This window comes from Colletotrichum lupini, chromosome 9 (genome assembly GCF_023278565.1).
Source record: "Colletotrichum lupini chromosome 9, complete sequence".
In the NCBI taxonomy this organism is placed as follows: Eukaryota; Fungi; Ascomycota; class Sordariomycetes; order Glomerellales; family Glomerellaceae; genus Colletotrichum; species Colletotrichum lupini.
The window spans coordinates 3,264,281-3,290,177 of record NC_064682.1 but is presented as its reverse complement, the minus strand read 5'-3'; the positions used below and the strand labels follow the sequence as shown (position 1 = coordinate 3,290,177).

General features: G+C 54.5%; 7 protein-coding genes across 7 annotated transcripts; 4 read left to right on the top strand and 3 right to left on the bottom strand.

Moving 5' to 3' along the window:
* Window positions 1–102: 102 nt before the first annotated feature.
* CLUP02_16850 (uncharacterized protein) lies at window positions 103–1,187 on the top strand (the record flags this gene model as incomplete). Its single annotated transcript, XM_049295768.1, has 7 exons — window positions 103–285; window positions 336–420; window positions 474–524; window positions 589–652; window positions 704–781; window positions 857–1,064; window positions 1,131–1,187. The coding sequence occupies 7 exons, from the start codon at window positions 103–105 to the stop codon at window positions 1,185–1,187; spliced, it is 726 nt and encodes a 241-aa protein (XP_049152915.1).
* Window positions 1,188–1,294: 107 nt separating this feature from the next.
* CLUP02_16849 (male sterility protein) lies at window positions 1,295–6,126 on the bottom strand (the record flags this gene model as incomplete). Its single annotated transcript, XM_049295767.1, has 10 exons — window positions 1,295–1,647; window positions 1,729–1,748; window positions 1,890–2,112; window positions 2,173–2,261; window positions 2,320–2,476; window positions 2,530–2,653; window positions 2,757–3,185; window positions 3,260–4,967; window positions 5,019–5,794; window positions 5,854–6,126. The coding sequence occupies 10 exons, from the start codon at window positions 6,124–6,126 to the stop codon at window positions 1,295–1,297; spliced, it is 4,152 nt and encodes a 1,383-aa protein (XP_049152914.1).
* A 30-nt stretch (window positions 6,127–6,156) lies between these two features.
* CLUP02_16848 (uncharacterized protein) lies at window positions 6,157–6,956 on the top strand (the record flags this gene model as incomplete). Its single annotated transcript, XM_049295766.1, has 5 exons — window positions 6,157–6,185; window positions 6,239–6,300; window positions 6,379–6,684; window positions 6,751–6,770; window positions 6,819–6,956. The coding sequence occupies 5 exons, from the start codon at window positions 6,157–6,159 to the stop codon at window positions 6,954–6,956; spliced, it is 555 nt and encodes a 184-aa protein (XP_049152913.1).
* Window positions 6,957–7,076: 120 nt separating this feature from the next.
* CLUP02_16847 (dihydroxyacetone kinase) lies at window positions 7,077–9,025 on the top strand (the record flags this gene model as incomplete). The annotated part of the gene is made up of 4 exons (XM_049295765.1): window positions 7,077–7,179; window positions 7,262–8,026; window positions 8,093–8,341; window positions 8,415–9,025. The coding sequence occupies 4 exons, from the start codon at window positions 7,077–7,079 to the stop codon at window positions 9,023–9,025; spliced, it is 1,728 nt and encodes a 575-aa protein (XP_049152912.1).
* Window positions 9,026–9,204: 179 nt separating this feature from the next.
* Window positions 9,205–18,202, bottom strand: CLUP02_16846 (fungal specific transcription factor domain-containing protein; the record flags this gene model as incomplete). The annotated part of the gene is made up of 28 exons (XM_049295764.1): window positions 9,205–9,237; window positions 9,387–9,833; window positions 9,893–10,304; window positions 10,358–10,789; window positions 10,900–12,085; window positions 12,167–12,486; window positions 12,541–12,582; window positions 12,687–12,879; window positions 12,943–12,952; window positions 12,984–13,016; window positions 13,126–13,690; window positions 13,741–13,822; window positions 13,880–14,208; window positions 14,244–14,339; window positions 14,469–14,483; window positions 14,548–14,624; window positions 14,679–14,704; window positions 14,762–15,092; window positions 15,153–15,352; window positions 15,414–15,480; window positions 15,541–15,850; window positions 15,919–16,223; window positions 16,311–16,630; window positions 16,696–16,729; window positions 16,792–16,960; window positions 17,085–17,516; window positions 17,590–17,682; window positions 17,748–18,202. 28 exons carry the CDS (start codon window positions 18,200–18,202, stop codon window positions 9,205–9,207), a joined length of 7,014 nt encoding a protein of 2,337 aa, XP_049152911.1.
* Window positions 18,203–18,334: 132 nt separating this feature from the next.
* Window positions 18,335–22,300, top strand: CLUP02_16845 (mandelate racemase/muconate lactonizing enzyme domain-containing protein; the record flags this gene model as incomplete). Its single annotated transcript, XM_049295763.1, has 15 exons — window positions 18,335–18,351; window positions 18,409–18,737; window positions 18,917–19,017; window positions 19,082–19,228; window positions 19,299–19,403; window positions 19,496–19,780; window positions 19,861–19,916; window positions 19,986–20,131; window positions 20,193–20,332; window positions 20,426–20,492; window positions 20,557–20,875; window positions 20,929–21,153; window positions 21,208–21,317; window positions 21,371–21,482; window positions 21,553–22,300. 15 exons carry the CDS (start codon window positions 18,335–18,337, stop codon window positions 22,298–22,300), a joined length of 2,907 nt encoding a protein of 968 aa, XP_049152910.1.
* A 165-nt stretch (window positions 22,301–22,465) lies between these two features.
* CLUP02_16844 (uncharacterized protein) lies at window positions 22,466–25,220 on the bottom strand (the record flags this gene model as incomplete). Its single annotated transcript, XM_049295762.1, has 11 exons — window positions 22,466–22,572; window positions 22,629–22,679; window positions 22,730–23,162; window positions 23,218–23,275; window positions 23,339–23,493; window positions 23,558–23,633; window positions 23,689–23,842; window positions 23,899–24,788; window positions 24,845–24,909; window positions 24,981–25,098; window positions 25,159–25,220. The coding sequence occupies 11 exons, from the start codon at window positions 25,218–25,220 to the stop codon at window positions 22,466–22,468; spliced, it is 2,169 nt and encodes a 722-aa protein (XP_049152909.1).
* Window positions 25,221–25,897: the final 677 nt, after the last annotated feature.

Genomic DNA, 25,897 nt, shown 5'->3' with positions numbered 1-25,897 from the left:
CCTAAACAGGCTATACTGTGAATATTGAATTCGTTTCTGGTTGCTGACCACCAATGTTACCCTACGGAAATGCTTCAGTGAGTCTGCGCTACTACGCCAAACATGCCACGAGATCACCCGTGCGTGCCGTGCTGCGAGATTGTCGGAGGCTACGGATACAGCCTGCGAGACGTGTGTCACGTACTTGTCACATCCCGATGTTCTGGTGCTGCCGCCTGGGCATTTGATTTCTGTCACTTCGTGATTTCGTCTGCTCTTCGGTCATCCACGCGTTCTCTGCTGGACGTACGGAAAAGAAAGAGAATGTTCGCGCTGTGTCCCTCTGTCTTCGACAGTCGACCCTGAATAGCACAGTCGCACAGATTCACGGCCTGGCCGTCAGTCCCCGTCACATCACAGCAGCACAAGAGTACGACCACTGTGTTCGAACTTTGCGACGCGGAAAGGGACCTCGGCCATTGCTATTGTCTCAGCCGTGCCGTTGTATCCAGTCCCCGAGGCAAAAGACCTTCACGAAATCACCTGTCCGCGCCATCACTCTTGCACTATGATCGATTAATCCCATATCTGACAGTCAAACTGCCAAAGTGCCCCGAACACCGATAGAGGGACAAAACATGACGCACACAAATGGTGAATTTCCTTATCCGAAGTGATCATCTCTAAGTTCATGTCAACGTGTCGTACGCTCGTTTACTAACAGCGGATGTCCCGGCATGGCCAAGTCGATCACAATTCCGAGTGAGCAGAGCACACGTACTGAACGGCCGCGCCGTCGTCTGTAGACCTGGGAAATTCGGATGACTTTTTTGCCATCGTTAATGCATCACTCACACGGTCCACGAACACGACCAAGCGGCGATCCAAGTAAAGCACCAAGGCACCAAAGGCTAGGACCCAAAACCCGTGAGCCTAAATCAGTTCAAATCCGAGCTTCCCTTCCCTGTCGCCTCACTCGTGTGCCCAATATTAGGCTCAGGCCAAAATCATGCTTCCTGAGCCATTACGTTTTCCTGCACATTCTCTGCGTACCTGTCCCAGTCTCGGTCTCATTGTCGGCCAACGTGAGCCTCTAATCCTCGCGCCATGACATTGTCCCTTGGGATAGCGCTCACTTCTCCCGCTCTAAGGCAGTCATCTCAAGAAGGCGTGCCGCTGGTCCGAAAAGACCTCGGGACGGATCATAAGCTGCATACACGGTCATACGTAGTAACTGTTAGTATTCTACGACACGAGTGAGCGCCATTATCACAAGCAAAATACAAGTCCTTCTTTCAATACATGTGGTCATCGGTCAGATGCCACCGCCCATCGCGGCGCCCCAACTCCCCCTCTCACACGGCCCCTCTCCCAGAACAACATGCTCCGGCGCCGCGTTCCCGGCAAACGGCACCTGCACCAGCACCGTCGGCTCGTCGCCGGGGAACTCGGTAAAGTGTCCCGCGTGCACGCTCGCGTTCTTCAAGTCCGCCGCGATGACGAGCGACGAGGATACCGTGCCTGGCTGAATGTACGCCGTCGTCTGCGCCGGAGGTGGTGATACTTCGTCGCCACTGCTGCCTCCTGGTGGCGAGAGTGACGGCGTGGCCTGCGACGCGTTCCTTGGCGGTGCTGGCGATGTGATGCGGATTAGGCCGTTGAGGATGACTGTCAGCCTGTACAAGGTTGGCGGGGATCAAGTCAGTCATGAGTTCTCGATACTGAGAAAAGATTGACGTGAGGTCGCACTTTTCGAGTCCTCCTTGTTCCTTGTCCATCAAATTTCGAAGAGTAGCTCAACAAAAACAAAGAGATGAGAATGAAGCTCGGTCGTCTCATGAACAAGGAAATCCCTCCCATACATACACACACAGAGAGAGGCATGAAATGCAAAAAGAAGAAGGACTCACTGCACAGCCGGCGCCCAGGCCTCTCCCACCGTCGTCCTGGGCTGTATGATGGACCACTCTGCGCGCGTCAGGTCGCCGCCGACGGCGTAGTTGAGAGCCGCGCGGGCTTCGACGGGGACGGAGGTGAGTTGCCAGCATTCGATGACGGAGTAGCCGTCGCGGGTTGAGAGCGCCGTAATATTGAGCGGGGTGAAGGCTTTGACCGCTGTCGTGAGGACTGCGCCTAGGGCTACGAGTCTAGGTATATGCATGGCTCTTCGATCTTTCGGTATCTAATAGTTACTATGGGTGAAGACGCTGCGTAAGAGAGAAAGTCGAGAAGAAGATGGGAATTGGAGACGACCTCTGAATCTTTCAAGGTTGGTGATGTGGCTTTCGGATGTCCGAATCCCCTAAGGTAGCATGCGCCTTGCCGCTCTTCGTGGCGCACAATGGCTGGGAATCCGTCCCAAGACCTTCCTGCGAGAGGGGATTACTGTGACTGGCTGCGCTTATGAGAAGGTGTCTTGCTTCACCGGCTGGTCTCGAAAAGTCACAGCTCACAACTCCCAAGGCTGCCGACCAGCCGCCGCGTTCCTGAACATCTCCTTGGGGTAAAGTTTGCAATATCGAACTCTTTCCATGCCTAACCTCAATTAACCCCTCATTGTAAGATCTGTAATGGCATAGAAAACCAGAATTGTGCTAATATCTCCGCGGGCAGACTTGATCGAAATGTAGAAACTCCAATTTCTCTCACAGTCATGATATCCAGACAAACAGCACTACAATTCAAAAGCCTTGTTACAATATGTCAAACGCCAATAATGAGTCCACACATGGTATATCACCCCCCACACATCACCACTGGGTCTCCATCCACCTCACCATCCTCTCAACAAGCCCGCTCCCAACAACATCCCACCCGTCCCCGACAGCAGCGCTCCTCTGGCCCGTCCTCTCCGTCTCAAACACGAGACCCTGACGACCGGGCCTGTCGTTGTCATACTTGTCCTCAAAAAAGCCCAACAGCTTGTACGTTGGGTTCTGCTCCGGGTCCGGGTCGGACTCGCGGAGGCGGCGCACCCACTCGCGCTGCGAGACGATCTGGAACTCGAGCCCGGCGTCGCGGAGGGCTCGCAGGAAGTCGAAGGTCCAGTGGAACAGGCGCGGGTTCTGGACCTGATATACGAGGTCTAGGTCCGCGTCGTCGGGAGAGGAGGGTGGTGCGCCGCAGGACGTGCAGCGTGGGCCGGTGAGGCGCGCGAGTTCGAGGACGGCGAGGGCCATTTTGTCGGCTGGCATCCATGAGGGGGTCTGCAGGAGATTCTTGGTTAGCACTTGATTCATTCCTTATGATCTCTCGTCATGTAGTGAGAGTAGAAGCTTACCTCTTCCAGAGCGGGCAACACCTTGATGACCTTTGCGCTGCGAATCATCAACGGGATAGCCTCCGTCTGATTCCACACGCCGCCCTCTGAGTCGCCCACAATCTGACCCAATCTCAGAACCCTCGCCGTCATACCCGTCTTGGTCGCCGCAGCCTTGACGATGTGCTCCGTAACGACCTTGGACCGGGCATAGCCCATGTTCTGCGCGTGTTCCAGTTTCTCAACGTACGTCTCCTTCACCCTCGCTGGGATAGGCGTGCCCGCCGCCGCCGAGATAGACGAGCAGAAGAACAATCTTGCGGGTGCGACCGTTTCGGTGCTGAGACAGAAGTTGAGCAGGTTGTGCACGCCGCGAATGTGCTGCGCCTCGAAGCTCGCGACGCCAAGGTTGAAGTTGACGGCCCAGGCCGAGTGGATCACCGTCGTCAGGGACCGGCGGAGCTCGGCGGCGGCGTCGGCGGGAAGGCCTAGGTCAGGAAGGCCGAGGTTCGTCGGCAGGTAGCGCACTTTCGCCTTGTCTGCTTCGGAGAGGCTGAGGCCCTTGGGGGTTAGGGAGGCGAGGACGCGGGATTCGGCTTCTTCGGCGGAGGCGGCGCGTGCGAAGCAGTACACTGCCTTCACGTAGGGTTGGCGGACGACTTGGGCGAGGAGGTGTGCGCCGAGGGAGCCCGTCGCGCCTGTGAGGACGACGGTCTCACCTTCCGGGGTGATGTTGCCCGGCGTGCGCTCGGAGAAGTCAGAGTATTTTGCAATGAGCTTCTTCATCACCTCGATCTCGTCTTCGGCATCTACAGATTCGCCTGTGCGGAGGGCGTAGACGTGCTTGGACAAGGAGAGGACGTTTGGGTACTCGAAGACGACGTTCTGGCCCAGGGTCTTGCCGCCGAGGTCGACGCCGCGCTGGATATGGCCGCGCGCGGTACTGGCCTGGAGACTGTCGACGCCGGCCTCGAAGAAGTCGGTGTCCTTTTCGACCTTGGAGAAGCCCAACGTCGAGCTGAAGAGGTTGAGGAGGTAGTCTTGGAGCTGCGGCAGGTCGAGGGTGAGCAGCTCGCCACCGGTGACGTCGTCTTTGGGCGCCTCGAAGCGTCTATAGACGTCCTCGATGAGGTCTGCGAATTGCTTGTAAAAGGCGGCGCGGATGACGGTGCCCTTGTCCGTGCGGGGGTACTCTGTGCCAATGTCTACCACTTCAATCATCTCTGGCGAGACGCGGCCAAAGGCCTCGGCTCGGGCGTTGGCTTCTTCGATGACGGGGCTCAGGGTCTTGAGAATGTCGGGCTTTGAGAGACCCTTTGCGTTCTCGCTGGGGATGATGACGAGGCCAGGGATAGACTTGTCGACGCCGAAGACGACGACTTCTTGGACGAGCTCGTGCTCACGGATGTGGTTCTCGTAGGGAATAGGCAGGACCTTCTCGCCGTTCACCAGGGTTACACGGTCGTCAAGACGGCCTAGGTACCTCCAGGCGTCTAGGATCGTGGGATGAGGAACAAAAGTGTCACGGGTGCGGTAGGAGTTGGGAGCCGGGTCGTCCGAGTTGGACATAACTTTTGACGGAAGACCGTCAAGAACGACGCACTCGTGGACGTCGCCTGCGATGGGAATCATGCGCAGCCACGGCTTGGCTGATGCCAAGGGCCGCATGTAGTTCCAGTACTTGTCCCCGGGCTCGCGGAACGAGGTCATGAGCTGGCCCATCTCGGTGCTGTGTCAAAGTCAGTAAGATTCAAGCTGGCCGGGAGTAGAGATAACTTACGCCCCATAGTGTCCGACGAGATACACGCCCGCCTCAACGAGTCGATCACCCAAGTCATCGGGGCAACTGCTGCCGCCGTACAACACAAGCTTGAGTCTCTGCAGCGCCTCGATACCTCCCTCCGTCTCCGCGAGAAGCTTCAGTGCATAGGGCACGCAGTGCAAGCTGCCGGGCTCTGTAGCGTTCATGGCCTTGACCAACGTAGTTCCAGAAAGTGGCAAGTTGGCATTGTAGATGGCGATCCTGTGACCGGCGACAATGGCACGGAACAGCGTCGAGATTCCATGATTGTGGAAAAGCGGCAAGGTCAAAAACGCGCGGTAGGGAATGCCGCTGGAGTAGTTTGAGATGCACGCCGCGTGCGTCTGAAAGATTGGCTTGGGCAGACCTGTCGAGCCGGATGAGTGTACGATGAAGGAGATGCGCTTGCCGGCGTCGGGGTGCGTGAATACGGGGAATCGGTCGCCCGAGGGAGTCGGGAGGTCGTAGTCGGCCTTGTCAAGGATGTTGAAAGTGGTGATGGGTGACTCGGCATTGATTTGGGAGGCCATGTCGCTGTACCGCTCCGAGATGACGATTCTGCTGCAATTTGTCTTCTTAAGGAGGTTGGCGTAGGCCTCTGGAGAGAGACGTGTTGAGAGGTAGAGCACGGCGAAGCCCATTCTTGAGAGGGCGAACATGGAGACGACATAGTTGATATCTGAGTTTGCTAGGAGGGCAACGACCTCTGCTTGGTTTGACGAAGGGTTCTGGTCGTTGTTAGTCTGCGTATTCCTCTACATCGACTAGGAGGTTGCTCGGTGAGAGGGGCGCCTCGGTGAGTTTTAGTACATACCTCTGGGAGAAGACCAGCCTGGGCATACTTGCGCGCGGCTTCATCGGAGAAGCGATCGAGGTCCTTGGCTGTGTAGTTGACATAGTCGTCTCTGCCGCGCGCCGTAGCGGGGTAGGCCAAGACATCGACATCTGGTGCCTCGTCCACGCGCTTCAGAAGCAAGTCGGTGACGGTCTTGAGCTCAATAGGCTTGACAGTCTCCACGATCTCTACAGTGGGCTTCTCTGACGTAAGGATTGACCGCGGAATCACGCCTTCCGTGTGGATAGCCATATTGAAGAGGGCGCCACGATTTGGGCGGTTATGATGAACGAGGATAAGCAACAAGTCAGGTGTTCAAAGATGTATGGAAAAAAAGAATGAAGGAAGCTTGACTTTGAGCGAGTACACCGCTTGATAAGATTATTCACATCTGTCAAGACAAATACTTGGGTAATTCATCCGCCAGTGAGCGTTGATATACGATGTTCTTTTAGAAAAGATCTGGAAAGCCTATCATCTTAATCATCCATCCATCCAAACCAGTCCCGTCCAGATCACACCCGCAACCATATCCATGTACGAACAGGCCGGGTTTCTCTTCTCTAGCAGTTCCGTCCGTCCACTGGGCTCGATCGCCGCACCCTCCATTCCAGCCTTCTTTTCCCTACTGCCGCATGACCGTATTCCCGTTCTTCCATACTCTGGTACCTTTTCCCACCCCTCATAGTGGCAAGACCCGCAGACGCAGCCAGCCGTTACCTTTCCATCTCAGTGGCCTAGCCAGTGCGGCGGCAAGGTCACAAGTTGGGCGTGCCGAGACAACCGGGACGGAAAAGCCACTTACACAAGGTGAGGGGACACGGAAAAGCAATAACGGCAAACAGCCCGGGATGCACGGACCACTTCTCCGGTGAGAGGCTGCCGGCCGGTGGGATGTCCGTCGTTTCCATGGTTCCATTGTGTGCTTCGTGACGGGACTGTAGTATATCCGACTGGCGGGAGCTACATGGGCTTTGAGCTCTTGGAGGGACCCGGAGGAGGACTGCCAAGGGGAAGAACACGCGGGGGAGACGCGGGGTGTCGGACGATTCTGGGTGAGGGTGTTTGCTATGGCGGGGTAAAGAGGAACGCTTATTATGAGTGATGTCCATAAGACGATAGTTCTTAGATGTTTGGAAGAAGATTGAAACAAATTCATATCGATATTTTGCAATAATCCTTTACGTATAGCCTGTGTAAATATGTCGAAACACTTCTACGATGAAGCAGAGGACCTCGTTCTAGATGCCCTCGAGAGTTTGGTGCTGCAAAGTTCTGGTCTGACCTTGGACAAGTCAAAGAAGAGTGAGTGAGACGTTATTCACCGCCTAGTTACTACCAGCATTGGGAAACAGAGTAAGCGGCAGGACTGACCTCAGACCAACAGCACTCTGGCTCACAAAAAATGACCCAAAACACGTCTCCCTCCTCTCAGGAGGCGGCGCAGGCCACGAGCCCGCCCACGCAGGCTTCGTCGGCGACGGCATGCTCACGGCCGCCGTATCAGGCTCCATCTTCGCCTCCCCCAGCGTCGCGCAGATCCTCTCCGGCATCAGCCGCGTAGCCAGCTCCGCCGGCGTTCTCCTCATCATCAAGAACTACACCGGCGACGTCTTTTACTTCCACCTCGCCGCCGAGAAGGCCAAAGCCCAGCTCGGCGTGTCCGTCGAGGTTCTAATTGTGGGCGATGACGTCTCCGTCGGCCGCAAGAAGAGTGGCAAGGTCGGGCGGCGCGGGTTGGCTGGCACGGTACTCGTGCACAAGATTTTGGGAGCGTACAAGGAGACGGGCGCTTCGCTGGCGGATGTGGTTAAGTTGGGCAAGACGGTGACGGAGGGCTTGGTGACTGTTGGCGCGTCGTTGGAGCATGTTCATATCCCGGGTCGGGAGGCTGCTGCGACGTCGACTGAGGACCAGGTTGAGTTGGGCATGGGCATTCATAACGAGCCTGGGTGTCAGGTGTTGAAGCCTCGGCCGCATCTTTCGCAGCTCATTGATTCCATGCTTACACAGCTTCTCGACACCAATGATTCGGACAGGGCATACGTCGACTTCTCTGACGCCAAGGACGTCGTTCTTCTGGTCAATAATCTGGGTGGTGTCTCGCCGCTTGAATTTGGTGGCATCACGGCGAAGGTCACAAATGCTCTGAGTAAGTCAAAGCCGTCAGAAACAAGGCGATTGAACAACCTTTGACCGCCATGCTAACAATGTTCAGCTGGCCGAGGATTCAAGCTTGCCCGCGTCATCTCCGGCACTTACATGACGAGTTTGAACGGACCCGGCTTCAGCATTACGCTGCTCAAGGCCAACCCCGAGATTCTGAAGCACATCGACGCTAGCACGAATGCCATCGGCTGGGCCTACTCCCCGCGCGATGAGACCAGCGGAGATGTGAAGCAGCGCCTTATTGAGAGCAGCGACTCAGGACATGGTTCCCAGGACACCACCAAGAGCGGCGTGCAACGTAAGTTTCAGTATCTCTCAAGATAGCACTTGAAGAACCTCAGTTGCTGACCAGAGCTACTTCAACCATTCAGTCAACGTAGAAACCTTCAAAAAGGTCGTCTCCGAGGCCGCGAAGAGAATCAACGCCGCCGAACCCCAAATCACAGCCCACGACACCCAAGTAGGCGACGGCGACTGCGGCGTGACCCTCGCCCGCGGCGCCAAAGCCGTCCAAAAGTACGCCGACTCATCCTCCGTCAGCGACGACGCCGTCCGCACGGCCATCGACCTCACCAACGTGATCGAAGACAACATGGACGGCACCTCGGGCGCCATCTACAGCATCTTCTTCGCGGCGCTGGCCTCGGAGCTGCGCAAGGCTAGCGCGGGCGTGCTCGACTTACAAGCGTGGACCAAAGTTGCCGTCGGGGCCCTGGAGACGCTGCAGCAGGCTACGCCGGCTAGACAAGGGGACAGAACGCTGATCGATGCGCTGGAGCCGTTTGTGAGGACGTTGGAGAGCTCGAGGAGCGTGAGTGATGCGGTTGAGGCTGCGAGGAAGGGTGTCGAGGCTACTAAGGGTATGGCTGCTTCTCTTGGTCGGGCGGTCTACGTTGAGGAGTCTGCTTGGGGCAAGGTGCCGGACCCGGGTGCTGAGGGTGTCCTGGCTATTCTCGAGGGTCTTCAAGCAGCTCTTTCGTAGATTGTGCTGTTGCTTGTAGGTAGCAGTACCTTGTATAAAAGTACTTCATGAAGAGACAATGCATAGTTGTGGGACTTTGAACTAATTTCATCAGGTTAAACTACAAAGTACTATGGCAGTGGGAGAAGCAAGTATAAACTCCGTGCATCCCTGGACGCCGCAGGTATTGCAAGATGCAATCAAAATAGCTGACATATTGACCCGGATCCAAACTTGAGCACATTGACAGCAATAGTCGTTAGAATCGTAGAGAGTCATCATTGAGTAAAGCTTCGAGTCCTCCAAATCCAGAAGTGACCTAACACAAATATCAATACGCTGACAAGGGGAGTTTGCCTCGAGGCATGAGGATATTACATACCATGGAGTCAAATTGACCCCAACTCGTCATATCAGCCAGAGAGCTGCTCGGGCTCGCATCAAAACCAACAAACTCGTCTGCGTGTCCCACATCGGGGAAGTTGAGATTGGCCAGGTGATGCTGCTCATGCTGCGGCTGGACATCTTCGTTTCCAGAAGCAACGATAGCGGCGCGGGAGATCTGTCCGCCATTTTGTCCCGTCTGATGGGTTATGGCCGGGCTCTGGTGTCGCTCGGTCTGTCGAAGCGCTTCGGTTCTCAGCTCCTCGAGGACGAGGCAGTATCGCGCCGCTAGCGTCGACTCGTTGTCGGCGAGCGAGGCTAGTTGCGTCTGGCAGCGACATGCCGCGTTGAAGTAGGCCTGCCATGCCTCTGTCGGGGCTGTCCGTTGCTGGATGGTATATACATAGAGAACAACGACGGCTGAGAAGGCAAAGTAGGAAGTGAACTGCAAGTGGCTTGGAGTTAGCAGGGGGGTTTCGATGAAGACTGTTGATCAGGCCTTACCCAGAAAGCACGGAATAGCTGCCCTGCCTGTATAAGATCGTTGACGGTGTCGACAACGTGCATCGCAGCGTCGAGACAGGCGTTGACGCTTTCTTCCGTCTGGTCCTTGTGTGGCACACTCTTCCGACGGGCTTTACCGTTTCGCTGTAGCCGGGCAAAGTTACTCAGCAAAAAGGGCCTATGTGTGAGGATCATAGCATGCCAGTACGCCAGGTTTAACACGTTGCGTTGCCGCTGGAAGATGGGAATGAGTAATGCCGTGTTGACGCCATCATCCAAGAACTGCGACATTTCGGCCCTCCAGTGCTTCAGATTTTGAGAGTATTTCGCCGCCAGAGCACATCTATTTGAGAACGACGACGGTCTTATAGAGTAGAGGTCACGCAAGATCATGCTCACTATCCGTGAGAGCCTGGACTGAAGTCAGTACTATGCACGAGAGAGGGAATGAGAGGTATAACTTACTTGACATGAGCAACCGGAGCCAGCATGAGAGACTGGCCACGTCCCATACGGGGTGTGATGTGATCTGCATGGAGATCCGCGTCTTCTGAACACGACGGGAGTTCCTGGTCAATGTCCTCATCATGGAACGTTCGTGGACGACCAAGTGCAGCGCTGAGATAGTTGTCGAGGCTGTAAGCGCACCAGAACGTGCGACGGCGACACTCGAGCTCAATATAGTTGTAACCCCCTGCCGGGTCCGCATGCCTGTTGCGGTTCAGACCAATGGCGAGAGCAAGGTGTCCTGCGGTGCCGAACAAGCTCCAGCAGTGGTTAATGCGAGATTGTGACAGCAGCCAGAAGCACTGGCATAGCCGGGCCTGGACACTGGTCAGGCGGACGGCGCCTCTCTCTTTGGAGAGCTGATGATCTGCAGCCAAGAAGTATCGAGCGCTGGTCCTCATGTGTTAGTCCTTGCGAAGACGAATATTGGCATGCGACAATGACGGTGTAAAATAACATGGTACGGAAGATGTATCCTCCGCGAAGCTTCTAAAACTTACCTTGCGTCTGCGTTCTCACGCGAGTGTGTGGTGCCCATGTACTCCTGCGCCTGAGCAAACACCATAAATAGCAGGGCTCTCCGGGCCGGTGCGTCCTCCTGGCTCTTCATGGCACCCATGGTATCGTAGAACTCCTCCAGCCAGCCTTCTACCGTGGGGCGGTGCAAGAAGCGGTGAGTTGGTACAGCGAACTCAAAGTATCTCTTCAAGAGGGTCGTGGCCTCTTCCTTGGACAGCAGGACGCAGAAGGCGCCGCTGGGGTCAAAGTTTGGGAGCGGTGCATCGCCAAAGGTGAAGATGGAGGAGGCTTGTGAGAATGAGACGGCTTGGTGAAGGCGTTTCTGGACTCTCAGCAGGAAAGAGACACCAGACGAGGGACCGACATAGTGACCTTGGAGATCCGTCTGAGTAGGTTCAGGAGAGGCCCGAGAGGGAGGCTCAGCGGTTCCAGGACCGACGCTGCCAACAACGGCCAGACTCGTGCCGTTCATGATGGTCTCGTCTTGATGATCAGTATCACCGGGGTCAGAGACGTCTACGACGATGGAGGAGCCCATCAACGCATCTTCACCAGCAACAGCGGCAGCAGCAGCGTTGGGATGGTCCGACACGGAGACATCGAGGCCATCGAGGTCCATTCGGGCGACATCCTCCCGAGTAGCCACGGGCGGCTGACGACCCCGTGCATAAGAAGCGTTGTAGGTGCAGTGGGACTCGGTGCGGATGCACAACTCGCAGGGCTGGATGCCTGTGCAGCGGATCTTGCGCTTCTTGCACCTGTCGCAGGCGCGGGTGACGCGGACGCGCTCCTTGTCGCGGTGCCGACGACGTCTTCCGCTCTCCGTCAGAGGGGTCGGATTCGACGGATGTGTGAGCGGCGGAGATGCCAGCTGCTGGTTGTGATTTCCATTGCCGTTGCCGTTGCTGTTCTCATTGTGAACATGAATGCTGCTGCTGCTGGTGCTGCCGTGGCGGCCGTTCCCGGTTCCATTGCCGCTCGACGATGCGTTTCCATTGCCGTTGCCGTGCTTGTTTCCATTGCCGTGACTATGATTACCAAGACTTCCTCCTCCTCTCCCATTATGGTGTGATTGGGAATGGCGGCGAACACCGGGGTGGTGGATTCCATTCACCATGGCATTGCCGTTGCCGTTGTTACCGGTGCCGATGCCGACACCGGAGTCGCCTTGGTCGGTGTCCAGGTCCATTTGCCGTGTCCCTGAAAGGGAGGCTTACTCCGTAGTGCGGCAGCAATTTGGCGGCAGACTCCCCTGATCCTGCTGCTGGAGCTGGACACACGGAAACATGGTCGAGTGAGTGGGAAGGGAAGGGGGAAGAGAGGGGGACCACAGGCGGCGGACGTGGAAAGACGGAAATGTCACCTCATTCTTAATCCTTTTGGGAATGGGGAAGACAATGCGGGGTACCCGGCCGGTCCCTGTCTTCCTAGTCTGCCTCCTAATTCCTTTGTGGCCCCCTAGGCCTAATCTCGCCTTGCTGGTCCGGTCTGGATTAGGATCCTTGTGGGTGATGGATGGTTCCTTGCGGGGGAGGCTCCCCTGGTACACCCGAGTCGAATCATCTGGACTGGCATACAGAGTTGAATGGTTGGGGCGGTGGTCGTTGGGGCTCCCAACTTACATGGCATATGCTAGCAGAGCTAGGGAGTCTTGACTCTTGAGACTGGACGAGAGTAACACGAGATGACGAGTGACCAATTCGAATTAGAGGACTCTCTAAGCGATGATGTGCTGACAACTCGCCAAGCTTTCGAAATTCAGAGAGACGAAGAATTATGTTCCAGAGACGACAGACCATTAATTTTGAAAATGTCAGGGATCTGCAAACGCGCCAACCAGCCGCAAAGTCCGAGCAAAGCCAAGCGAACCAGCAACATCCCATCACCGGGGATGGCCAGAAATGGAACATTGACACATTGATTACACTCCCGAACACTAAGATACACCGAGGTGAAGAAGACTAGAACACCAAAGCAACTCTATTATTCTCACAAAACGTGGCCAAAACTCTAAGTAGCATGACCATCCCAAGACTATGTGACTCTGGGATCAGAATATGGCAACGGCGTTGGGAGGGCTGGCAACACCGCCCGGAACCTACAATGTGGAAACAAATCATCAGTACGCTTTTTTCAAGGCGAACACACCCTCCAACATGAGTAATGGAGAAGAATGAATCGGGCGAGAATCAATATTCAAGACTTACCTTGAGCGGCACGCTGCTCACGAAAAATGTCCATCTTCCCAGCTCCTGGCACGTCGAACTAAGAGCCTCGAGATCAAACATCTCGCCAATGGGCAATCCCCAACCTCCCAGCAGCCATTGATGCAACAAACCACCTCCCTGCATCTCCTCCTCCCACGCCTCGCCCTTCCACACGCCGCCGACAGCCGTATGCGGACCCGCGATGGGCGCCCTCTCGAAACTCGGCGCGTCGCCCGCCACGGCCGCGAATCCCGTCTCCCATATCCAGCGGAGCACGTCTTTCGTGGGCTCGAGACCGAGAAAGTCCGGGCTGGCGCGCGCCGCGACGGCCTTTTGCGCGGCGTCGTCTTTGGCGTTGTAGCCTGCCGTGAACCCGGAGCGGATGAAGAGGATGTCGCCCGGCCGGAAGGTGATCTTTTGCTCGGCGGCGATCTGTTGTAGGTGGGTGAGGGAGATGTCGCTGCTGGTGAAGGCATCGAGGGGCAGGGCGTGGCGGGCGCAGAAGCTGGCGTAGTCGAGGAGGATGCCGCGGCCGACGATGCCGCCCTTTTCGACCCAAGCTGCGCTATAAGTCAGTCACCAAATAAGGATGAACGCACGGTTTCGAAGGTTAACTTGCCGTCTATGCCAATGTTTTTTGGGTTATCCAGGTCATCTTGGGTCGTGTTGTTGTAGTATCGCTTGGCTTTCTGGTACCCTTAGGTCATTACAGTTAGTGATATGGCTCACTTATTAGCAGCCTTCAGTTGATTACCATAGTGCCTGAAGCCGTCCCACTGGCTGCTACATTGCGTGTTAAAGTGCAAGATATCATCATTGACGGTCCTCTTCTCGCCACTCGGATGAGCTCGGTTGACGAGTCTAGACTCAAATGGCGCCCGATCGAAGCTTGGCTGAGAGGGATTATTCAATGACCAATCCAGTGATACTCGTTGGCCAGTTCGAATCTCAGATGCTGCCGCAGCGGCCACGACTGTGGGGGTGAGAAGGTTCAGCGCCCCTAAGAGGTCATCTTTGCCGTACAGACCCCATGCGTTCCCAGGCGGCCCAGCAGGGTCTAGGGGGAGAGATGAAAACGGTGGTCTTGCGGGAGTCGCAGAAGATGACATGATGAATACAGTGTGAATGCCAGGGCGTTGTAGTTGATGCTGCGATGAGTCTTGGTGAGCGCAATGAGAATTGAGTGAGGTGTGGTGAAGGTGAAGCCGCGCAGACTTTAGCATTTAGCTGTCGGCGCCAAATGCACCGGCGTCGGCAGCGGTTCACTACGTCCGAATTAAAACCGCGTCTTTGCGGGGATCATTATCCGTTATTAGTGAGTCCACGATATTACTTTTCAGCACGCGATGCATCTCACTCTAGCTGCAAGTGAGTTGAGCAAGCTATCATGCGAATGGCTTGAGACGCTGATACTCACTTTACATAGTTCGAGAAACTTTGGCTACTGCAATATCTGTGATTGTTACGCCATAGAGTGTGGCAATGCTACGATTTCGAGACTAACATGAACCCCAGCTTCAGTGATCTAAATTGCTCCCAGACCGCACACTCACAGCGCAAATCTTATGGCAGAACGTCTCTGAGTCAGCAGACCTGACGCTTCATCAGTAAATGTACCGAAAGTTCAAGTTCTCACGATCCGTCAAATCCCCAAACGCCGTCGCATCCAGGTCAACCTCGGCGACTTCCCCCTGCATTCTGTCCCGCCTATCATTTTCCCACTTGAGCAGAAACCGCAGTGTAATCACAACCACAACCTCAAGCAAATGAGCGACAATCATACTCCAAATACCCAACTCATACTTAGGCGCCTGATCTGACTTGTAGAAGAAGGGACCCGCGATGTTGCCGACGCAGTATCCCAAAAACAGGCACGCGGAGGTGACCACCTTTTTGGTATGTCCAGCAATGTTGGCGGTTTGGAGTGAGAGGAGAAGTACGAATGAGGCGTTGATAGAACCGGTTAACTTTGATTGAGGCTTGTTAGCATGGCGCATGTCGGAAGGTTCACATTTACGAAAACTCACATAGTAGCAAATTAGCCTGCCGACTTGCTGGTCATCAGACACAAAGCGGAGACCAAAAGACCCAGCGACGTTGGGCAACAAAAAGAGCACCAACACGAAACACCGGTTGTTCGGCGGAAGTCTGTCGTTGATAAAGACGCATGCTAGAATGGCGATGAAAATGATAGCTCCGTATGGGATCTGTAGGACTGCCGTGACCACTTCACGCCGGCATGTTCAGATTTCAAAAAGCAACTTAGCAGTGATGTGGTTTGGACTTACACGTCGAGAACTTGAAGCCCTTGATGATCAGAGTCCCAAAATTAGACGTCCCCCCGTTCACGATAGCCTGCAACAATGCAATCATGAACAAAAAGTACAGCTTATAGTCCGTAAACGCCTCGCGCACCTGATGGAGCTTCAGCGTCTTGTTCTCCACGCCGGTTTGGTTCTCGCGTAACCGCTCGACGACAATCTTCTTCTCGCGGTTTGTAAGCTTGCTGCTCGTGATGGGGTTATCCGGCAAGAAGACGGCAATAACAATGCCCCACGCGCAGCACAGGGTGCCGACGATGATGAACTCATACTTCCAGGACGCCAGCGCGCCTTTGATGTTGCCGATGCCGTAGCCTAGGAGGCCGCCGAGGGCGATGCCGATGCCGTTGGCGGTGTACCAGAGGCCTATTTTGATGGGTTGCTCTCGGCGGGTGTACCACATGCTGAGATCCGTTAGCGTCATTCGACGTAAAAGATAATCTAGATTGACAAAAGGCTGGGGCCTGCAGACCTGGTGATGATCATAAAGGCAGGGTCAGCGCACGCTTCTGCTGCTCCGCTGATGGCACGAAGTGCGGCTAAAGCTCCAAAGTTGGGTGCCGCAGCTTGGAGCATAAGAAAAGTACCCCAAGCAAAGATGTTGAGGCCGAGATACTTTGCAATAGGGAACTTCTGCAGCATGAAGTTTGTAGGCAGAGCCCAAATCAGAAACCCAAAGTAAAAGATTGATGATAGCCAGCTATACTCGGTGCCCTTGAGGTTGAGATCATTCTGAATACCAAAGATGGCAGCGTACGAGAGGGTGGTTTTGTCAATCTGCCCAGGTTAGACATGGTTCTTGGTTACCATAAACAAGCCTTTTGGGGGCGGTGCTTGGCAGTAGGACTAGGCACTTTGACTTACGTAGAAGAAGACGTAGCAGACTGAAATATATGGAAGAATCATCCAGTCTACCTTGCGGACTAGTCGTCGCTCCTCCTCCGGATCGATGAATTCGTGCACATCGCCCACATTATCGAAGAGTGCCAAGGCAACATCCTCAGTCTTGGGAAGCTTGAATTCATGATGGTCGCCTTCTTCCATGGTCTCAAATTGGGACGCACTCGGCTTGAGCTCGTCGATGCCGTGCCCTATAGTCTGAGGCCCGGAAGGCTGCATATCGGCACGTTCGGAAGAAAGGTTGGTAGACATTGCAGACCGGTCAAAGTATCGATACCAAAGGGCTGGGGTAGGAGGTTGGCATCGTCAAGTTAAGAATTCAAGATGGTCATCATATTTCCATATATACAAGCGTAGGTAGGTCGACGCATTCTCCCAACAGACTACACCTCATCTACAGAGGCCTAGTCCGCAAGCAGACAACCACTCGCACCAGACTTCTCACATCTCGGATAGACGGCGTCAGAGAAGGCGTGGGGAAACGTGGAGGGACGGCGTTAGAAAGGAGGATCATGGGGAATAGACCGGCCACTGCACTGGGTTCATCGGCATCAAGGTCCACTAGGCGTAACGCTACCATGAGACAGAAACGGGCACGCGAAACAAGCAGTGTGCTTTTCCGTGGCACCAAAATAGTGCCTGACGGCTAAGCCAAGCTCTCAATATTTGGTATCATGGCCAATCATGCAATTCGTAAGCTCCCAGCTCCAACTCATCTAAACCACTAGTGTATCTCACAAAGAGTCCTCAATCTTTTGAATATCCGAAAACAAGAGCGAATCCAACGCCTTGAAAGTACCCTCATCCAAGCGTCCCTTGAGCGGCAACCGACCGCCCTCGAGCGCGCCGAAGCCGGCCTTGCGGATGATACCCTCGCGGATACCAATGATGCCCGTCTTGCCGATAAAGTCCTCGGCGCGGCTGACGGCGTACTGCAGGCGCTGCACCTCCTCGAGGGTGGCCTGGTCGACGGGGCGCTTCTCCGCCAGGCTGAAGAGGCGCGAGACCGTCTTGGGGTAGAAGGCGGCGAGGCCGTCGATGACGCCCGCGGCGCCGAAGAGGACGATGGGCGCGAGCTGTTGGCCGAAGCCGCTGTAGACGCGGAACTTTGAGTGGTCGATGCGCGGGTCGGAGGAGACTTGGAGGTGGAGGGAGACGTTTCCATGGGACCTGGGGATTTGCGGGATCGCGTTAGAAGGGCTCCTGAGGTAGAGGCGGAGTAAATCTTTGTGCATTAACTTACATCTTGCAACCGACGATCTTGGGGTGTTGGGCAAGGTCCTTGTACGTGTCGGGCTCGACGAGGACGTTGTTTGTGACGCCAGGGTAGTTGTATCTAGGCCGCATCAGCACGGATATCATCTCGCGCGCGCACACCGCAATTGACAATCCAAAACTTACACAAGGATAGGCAGAGGGCTCTTGTCAGCGACGACAGTGTACCACTCTTTGATGTTCTTCTGGTTCGCGGCGGTACCAAAGTATCCGGGAACAAGCACCAGACCCCATTGAGCGCCGGCCTTTGCGTAGTCGTCGAGCCACTCGAGAGTCTCGTCGATGCCGTTGGTCAAGACGCCGGCCATGATAGGGTAGTCGGGGAAACCGGCCTCCTCGAGGCCCTTCTTGACGCCGGCGACGAGATCGTGACGCTCGGCCTTGTTCAGGTGAATGGCCTCGCCGGTCGAGCCGAGGAGGACTAGGCCGCGGATGCCATTCTTTGCGAGGTAGACGCTGTGCTTCACTTGCGTGTCGATGTCGACCTTGGGCTGGAGGGCGCCTGCGGAATCAGAGGCGGAGTGGAAGAAGGTTGGGACTGGGACGAAGACGCCCGTGGGTGGTACTCTAACGTCTGCCATTGTGATTTGAATGTGTGTTTGTGGGTAAGAATGAGAGAGGGATGAATCAGCAACAAGTTATGAGAGACTGAGCTTCACTTGGGAAAGACTTTGGGGATCGAGGTTGACGACTCCGGGTATCACGATGCTGCAATGTTCTTCTTTCCGTCGTGAGGTTTTTGTTGACCCCTCGTTAGAATTTACGTTCACGATGGAAAACGTGTCAGACCCGGTCTCGGTGCCCCTCGGCAATCCCGCGAGGGACTTGTTCGATGGCGTTCTCGGGGTGTGATGACGCGGGGGTGGGGGCAAGTTGCGCCAAAGAAGACCACCGAGCGGGGAACATCCCGACACCATCCCGTCTGGACCGTCTCTAGCAACTTTAGTCTCAAGGGGTTTTCTTACGAACGGGTCCCGGCTGTCGGACGTCGTCTTGCTTGGCGGGAGCCATGCAGAGTTAAGTGGGGGGAGAGAAGACGGGAGGAAAAGGCCGGAAAAAGAGGTTTACATAAGGCCAATTCCGTGACAACGGACCGTGTTAGACACCCCTCATTATGTGATGCGGAAATCTTGCAGGCGAGATGGGAGTGACGACAGCCTCAAAATGGAGATATAAGAACTCTTGGGGAAATTGTTATTTGTGAAAGGAGTGACATATGATAGACCAACATAACACACGCGGATAACTGCACTTTTTCTGACTTTCGTCCGTACAATTACATCCGATCACGGAAGCATCACCGCAGTTACTTACTTGCTCTACAACAATGACGTTAGCTCAGTCTTTCAAGCTTCTTTCGGGACACGAGATCCCAGCAGTTGGCCTGGGCACCTGGGTAAGTTTTTGAGGACGGTGAGCTGATAGATAATATCCTCCTGATCAATCATATGAATCTGTAGCAATCCAAGCCCAATGAGGTCAAGAACGCCGTTGAGCATGCACTCAAGTCGGGGTACCGCCACATTGACGCGGCAGCCGTTTACGACAACGAGAAGGAAGTCGGCGAAGGTCTCAAGGCTTCTGGCGTCCCAAGGAAAGATATTTTTGTGAGTTTCATCATCCTTCTATTTCCTGGATCGGGTATCAAATGGCTGATTCTTGTTCCTCTCCTTCCAGGTCACCAGCAAGCTTTGGAACACCCACCACAAGGCAGAGGATGTTGAGACCGCACTAGACATTACCCTCAGCGACCTGCAGACTGACTACGTTGACTTGTACCTGGTAAGCATCTTTTACCTTTTCTGTCATGCCTTACACCCATCCGTTCCCCCCTCTTGATCTGCCTCCCCTAACGCGAGAATGTCGTGCATTAGATTCACTGGCCCGTATCCTTCAACAAAAAGGACGATGCCACCCGGTTTCCCCTGCATCCCGTCACCGAGGCCGTCGACGTCATCGACGTCCCGGTGATTGAGACGTGGAAGGCAATGGAGGCCCTCGTCAAGAAGGGCAAGATCCGTTCCATCGGCGTTTCCAACTTCACCCGCGAGAAAATTGAGGACCTTTGGGACAAGGCCGAGATCAAGCCTGCGGTGAACCAAATTGAGGCGCACCCGTACCTGCAGCAGCCCGACCTCCTTGCCTGGTCCAAGGAAAAGGTGAGTCCAATTGATCCAGGCGGGAAAATCTCCGATGTCGCATTCCCTTTCCAGGGTCGCTAAGCTATTTGGAAATGCAGGGTGTTGTGGTCACGGCGTACAGCCCCCTCGCTAACAACATTTACAACCTGCCTCGGTGAGTGTCCAGCAGATACCCGTGTTTCTTCCGAGAATTGGCTAAAGTGCATGAACTAATCCGCATCAGTGCCGTTGACGACCCCGCCATCGCCGAGTTGGCCAAGTCCCTCGGTAAGGAGCCAGCGCAGCTCATTATCAGCTGGTCTGTCCAAAGAGGCACCGTGGTGTTGCCCAAGTCCGTTACTCCCTCAAGAATCGAGAAGAACTTTGAAGGTACGTGATCATAGGAGCTGGTGTCTATACTTGCGATCTGACAGACACTGACTTTGACTAGTGTTTGAGCTCCCCAAGGACGTTTTTGAGAAGATCAACGCCTTGGACAGGAAGCACCGCTACAACTTTCCAGCCCGCCTCGGTCAAGACATCTTTGGCGAGTCGGACCCAGAAACGCTGAAGAAGGCGGTAGAAACTTGGGTGGCACAGCAGAAGAAGATTAGAGCGGGCCAAGCATAGACACGAAATAATAGATGTTGTGAATTTTCCATGAGAATAAACCAGTATCCGTAGCGTTGTAATCTCAATTTCATAGAGCCGGGGATAGATCTTCAGAGTTTCCGCAAACCACCAATGACTTGTGAACCGCCTCGGTGAACCTTTTCCGTCCGTCACACGCCGAGTACCCTCACCGAGCGGAAAAGCCTACACCGGAGACCCCGCACCACCCCTCCATACCCTGGCAATAGACTCGGGTGGTGGTGTACCGAACCCCGCACGCCTCATCCCACCCTTCTCCACCGCTGCGTCTAGCCGGGTAATGCCCATGTTCCCTTCTCTGACGGGGGAGGGATATGCGATTCGGAGGCGGATCGGGAGACGAGAGGCGGCTGAGGAGGCGGGTCGGAGAGGTTCCGGACTTCAAGCCGACTTTCCCGTCATTCAACTCCGTCAAGCTCCGCTTTGTGGTGGTAATATCAGCTCACGATTGCCTCAAGTAAGCTGGTTGAAGCGTCTATCAGAGTCAACCAAAGCTGTCAACCTTGCCTTTTCCCGCAAACCTCGATTCCTCATAGACCCTTACGAAAGTTCGCATACGTCATTGGCAGCAAGACTCCAGTCACCATGGGTAAAATCGCAAAGATGGAGTACTTCCGAGTACCACCCAGGTGGTTATTCGTGAAGATCACCGACGAGGCGGGCAACGTCGGCTGGGGCGAAGCATCTCTCGAGGGCCACACTCAAGCCGTGGAAGGCTGTCTCGACGCCTGGTTTGAGAGGTACTCGGGCATGGAAGCTGAGTATGTCGGCCTACTTACCTGGCCATTGAATTTCACATTGCTAATCCTAAGAAGTGATATTGAGCACATTTGGCAAATGTCGTGGCGGACAACCTTCTACCGTGGCGGTCCAGTCTTCATGAGCGCATTGGCAGGCATCGATATTGCCTTGTGGGATCTCAAGGGTGAGCAGGCTTGATACGGCCTTACCTACGATGCTGTGACTGACAGTCAACAGCGAGAAAGCTGGGCCTGCCAATTTGGCAGCTTCTGGGAGGAAAGGTCAGAGACAAGCTCAAGGTCTATGCATGGATTGGTGGTGACCGACCAAACGACGTAGAACAGCAGGCGTAAGTGAACAAAACCACCGACCACCCCTTCAGACGCAGCCTTGCTAATTCCATTTTCTACTAACAACAGACGAGCCCGCAAGGAACAGGGATTCAAGGCCGTCAAGATGAACGGCACAGAAGACCTCGGCTGGCTCGACTCCCCCGACGCCCTCGACGCAGCCGTCGAACGCGTCAAGGCCGTAAAAGCCCTCGGCATGGACGCCGGCGTCGACTTCCACGGCCGCGTACACAAGCCCATGGCCAAGCAACTCGCAAAGGCCCTAGAGCCGCACCGTCCGCTCTTCATCGAGGAACCCCTGCTATCCGAGCACCTGGGCGGCATCAAGGAGATCAGCCACCTCACCTCGATCCCGATTGCCCTCGGCGAGCGTCTACACAGCCGCTGGGACGTGAAGCCGTTCCTCGAGGCCGGGTGTGTGGATATCCTGCAGCCTGATATTTCTCACGTCGGTGGAATTTCCGAGATGCGAAGGATCGCGGCGATGGCGGAGGCGTATGATGTTGCGCTGGCGCCGCATTGTCCGCTGGGACCGATTGCATTGGCTGCGAATGCGCAGGTTGATTTTGCGTCGCCGAACTTTGTGATTCAGGAGATGAGTTTGGGGATTCATTACAATAGCACGGGTCAGGACCTGACGAGTTATACTCATAACCCGGAGGTGTGGAAGGTTACGGATGGCTATATTGATCTTCTTACTGGGCCTGGCTTGGGCATTGAGATTGATGAGGCGCAAGTTCGTGAGTTATCTAAGGACGCGAAGGCTTGGGTCAGCCCTGGATTCATTGGACCTGGTGGAGAGATCAGAGAGTGGTAGATGATTATGTAGAGCAAATTCTCGGAATCCAGTATATACGTTGACCAAAGTCACCGGGCCACATTCAATGTTATTGAGTCGTGCACAGATCTGGTGAACGCCCTCTGAGGTAAAGTGGAATGAAATTTATGTATCATTCAAAGCCACTGATACTACGTAGCCTCCTTAGGGTGCTTTTTGCAGTCCCTCTTGCTTGACAACCCATCCGGCTCCTTCAGGGAAGCCAGGTGCGTCGCCATCTGACCCTTGCCAGCCAGCGGCCATGTATGCGACTAATGATTGTCAGTTTACAGAATTGCTCAAGGCAGATGTCAGGATCAAGACTTACCTGCATATAGAAACCCAGCGTTTCCGGGCATGAAAGGGGGAGGCGTGCCACCTGTGTCAATTATGAGCAACGATACGGGCGTCGAAGAGGGTTTCACTGACCATCTCCACCGCGGATAGCATAGCCAGCATCGTCAAACTTCCAGTAATCATACGCCGTCAAGTGGTAAATAGCTCTTTCTGGGTTCCCGATCCTCGCCGAGTTGATAGCCAACACAGGCCGTCCCCAGCCACGGATCTTCTGATCCGTCCAAACCTCCCATACCTTGTCCGCCGTCTTGAGTGCGACGTCGGGGTCCACGGCTGGGGTGTCTGGCAGTATCCCCTGCATCATGATGAGACTGCGCGGGTCCCCGTTGAGAGCGGGGTCTTGCCACCATGTGCTATTCAAACCCTCGTATACTGCGTATAGGCCGTCGACTTGAGGTGGCGGGGCGAGGTTCTCGGCCACTTCTGTCCACTTCTCGGGGACCGGCTGGCCTAGTCTCTTCTTCCAATCGCGGGCAAGATCGAGTCCGTATCTCCAGTATGCGATCTAGGTGTATCGATGTGAGATAGGAGCTTTGGTGAATTAGCTGGGTTGTGCTTACGTCGTAGGCTAGATTCAATGTCTGTGAAGGTGGGGTATTCTCAGTGACGCCGTATGAGCTGGGAGAATTCCGTGATCAGCCTATACTTCTTTTCATCCGTCTGTGTCAAAGTCAGACTCACGGCGGACCCAAGTCATAATGTCCCGAGCTTCCATTCTTCCAGGCGTACGATGCCATATAGTCGGCAGTCGCCGTCAAGACTGCATCCCATTGCTTGAGGGTGTCATCGGTCGGTGAAGACTGATACGCAAGTTCTGCGAGGTACATGGGATGGGGCTGTCTTGTCAGCAAAGATTCTTCTCTGTTAATTTGCGCTGCGTCAGGAAATTGGAGGCAGTACCTGTTGCCATAGTAAAAGGCCATTGATTCCACCAGGTGAACTGACACCCGTTTCTAGCTCCGTCATTTTGGGCCACCTACAAACACAGTCAGATCGTAGGTCTGACAGTTCTGCAATCGAAGCGAGCCTACCTGGCCCCCTCCCACCCTTGTGATTTTGCTCTTGCGAGGGAAGATGGGAGTAAAATCTCGTAGATCTCCGGGAATATGTTGTCGAAATACTTCTTTCGTCCCCATGTCACCCAGTGGGCGTTATGCCAAATGACCATTTCCATGTGGAATTTACCTGCCTGAATCAGCTTCAAGATCCTCTTCGAATGGGACATGAGTGCATATACATACCGTACCACCCATTGTTCATCAGTCCACTCTCCTGAGGCGATTGACCGGATGCTGCGCTATTAACGCGGACATGATATTGTGATAGAATGATGCGTCTCTGCAATTCTGTAGCATTCGGGTTCGATGATAAGGTCAGGTCGACGAAGCCGCCCTCGTTCCAGTAGTCGTGCCATTCAGCAATGCTTTCCTCTTGGACATCGGCCGGAGGCCTGGGATCCTGCTTCTGGGGTGAAAAGTCCGCAGTAAATGTCAAAGAAGTTGCAGTCTGGTTAGTACCACCAACAGGGGAAAGCGTGTATCGATGAGCGTTGACCTTATCAGAGCCCTCTGGTTCATCCCGCGAGAGGTCAAGAGGCGCTTCATGAGGCCAGCGCAGATTGACAAAGTAGCTCGTCTCCTGCAACTCATGATAAATGTGAGCCAGGTCGGATCGTCCACAACTATTGAGGATTCGAGTCGTGTGGTTCAACGGGAAGTCGTACACGCCAGCAAAAACTTCGTACTTGTACTTTGTCGTGTGAATAGGCGGGTACGGGAAGTCGAGCTCGATGGTCAAATCGCCAGAGGACACGAGGTCCGATTCAATTTGGAATGTGACGGCGTCGGTTGCGAAGTCGCCCTGTGTGACCACCTCAACAGCCTTACTGTCCACTTTGAAAGTCGAGGTGATGATGCCGCTCCAGAGGTCCAGCTCTTGTCTTGGTTCAGAAATGGCTGCCGCCGATAGCGTCTCCCCCTTGTACTTCAGACCGATTCGGCCCAAATTGACGCGATTAGGGTTCCCGATGAGCCATTGCGAGACTTGCGGGAGCTTGGAGTCGGGGATGTCGTAGGAAACGTTTCGGCCATGGGTCAGCATAGGAACGCCGGTGTAGTCGCTTAGCTTTTCGCTGTGGGTGTGGTCTCAGCATTTTATCCTGTTCAAGATCCTCGCGGTATGACAAACCCATTGGTTGGAAGCGAATCATTGTGCCAGGCCCAGCTCGAAAGCGTATTGAAGGGCAGGAAAGTCTGTCAAAGTTTGCAACTTCAGCTTGAATGCCTTGAGGTACACACGCTGTATGTTCGCAGTTGATACTCACCTGCATGCCCGTGTTATCGACATTGAAGGCGAAGTTGCCATTGCCAACTTGCAATGGCGTGGTGTTGTTATCGATCAAGCTTGTGCGGACAACATTGAATTGAGACACAACACGCTGTCTTAGTCAGATGTGTCAGTTGAACGGTGGCCTAACAGACATTTAGTAGAGATGTACATACCGGTCGATGTTTGCCAAGGCGACCACCGGCAGTAAGGTGGTGCACAGAAGTGTCAAAATCATCTTGCGCACTCCGATCCAGAGTATTATGTGTGCAAGTCTGAGGTCCAAGAGACTTTCAAGCAAGTGTTCAAATTATCTAGCAAACATGGCAGAAGCGGCATCTTGTAGCAATTTACCCGGAAGAATTACCAGCTTGGATTCCTCCACACGGAGGACGATCCGGATCAACCGGGGTGCTTAGATGCATGTTCTTCCCCTCGATCCCATGGTTCTGGTAAGTGACGTCGGCGTGCTTGGTTACGCGATGAATTAGCCCGAGATCTCTAGGAAGGATGAATTCAAAAAGGAAGTTCAACTGTAGTGATTTGCAGTGCGCTGTAAAGACATCCGGAGGTGATCTGCAGAGAAGTGCGAGAAGTGCGGAGGAAACGCGACCTAAACGTTCACCCTGCTTCTACCCCAAATTGTACCTAGCAAGCCGCAAGGTACCTAGCCCACTGTGCGGGTTTGCGGGGAAGCCTGTCGCCGTTGTATTTACAATAGGTATCAAAGTCTGGTCATCTTCTTTCGAACCATGAGTCTTGTTCTGATTTTTGCATGGATCAGGGTTCTTGAAGGCCCTTGATCCACACATCGACATCTTCATGATATGACAAGATAAACCTTTGAGTGAGATGGATTGCCAAGCTTCCAAAAAGTATTCCAAAAAAAGGCTCAATTCTCTGATTGAAGTGTCG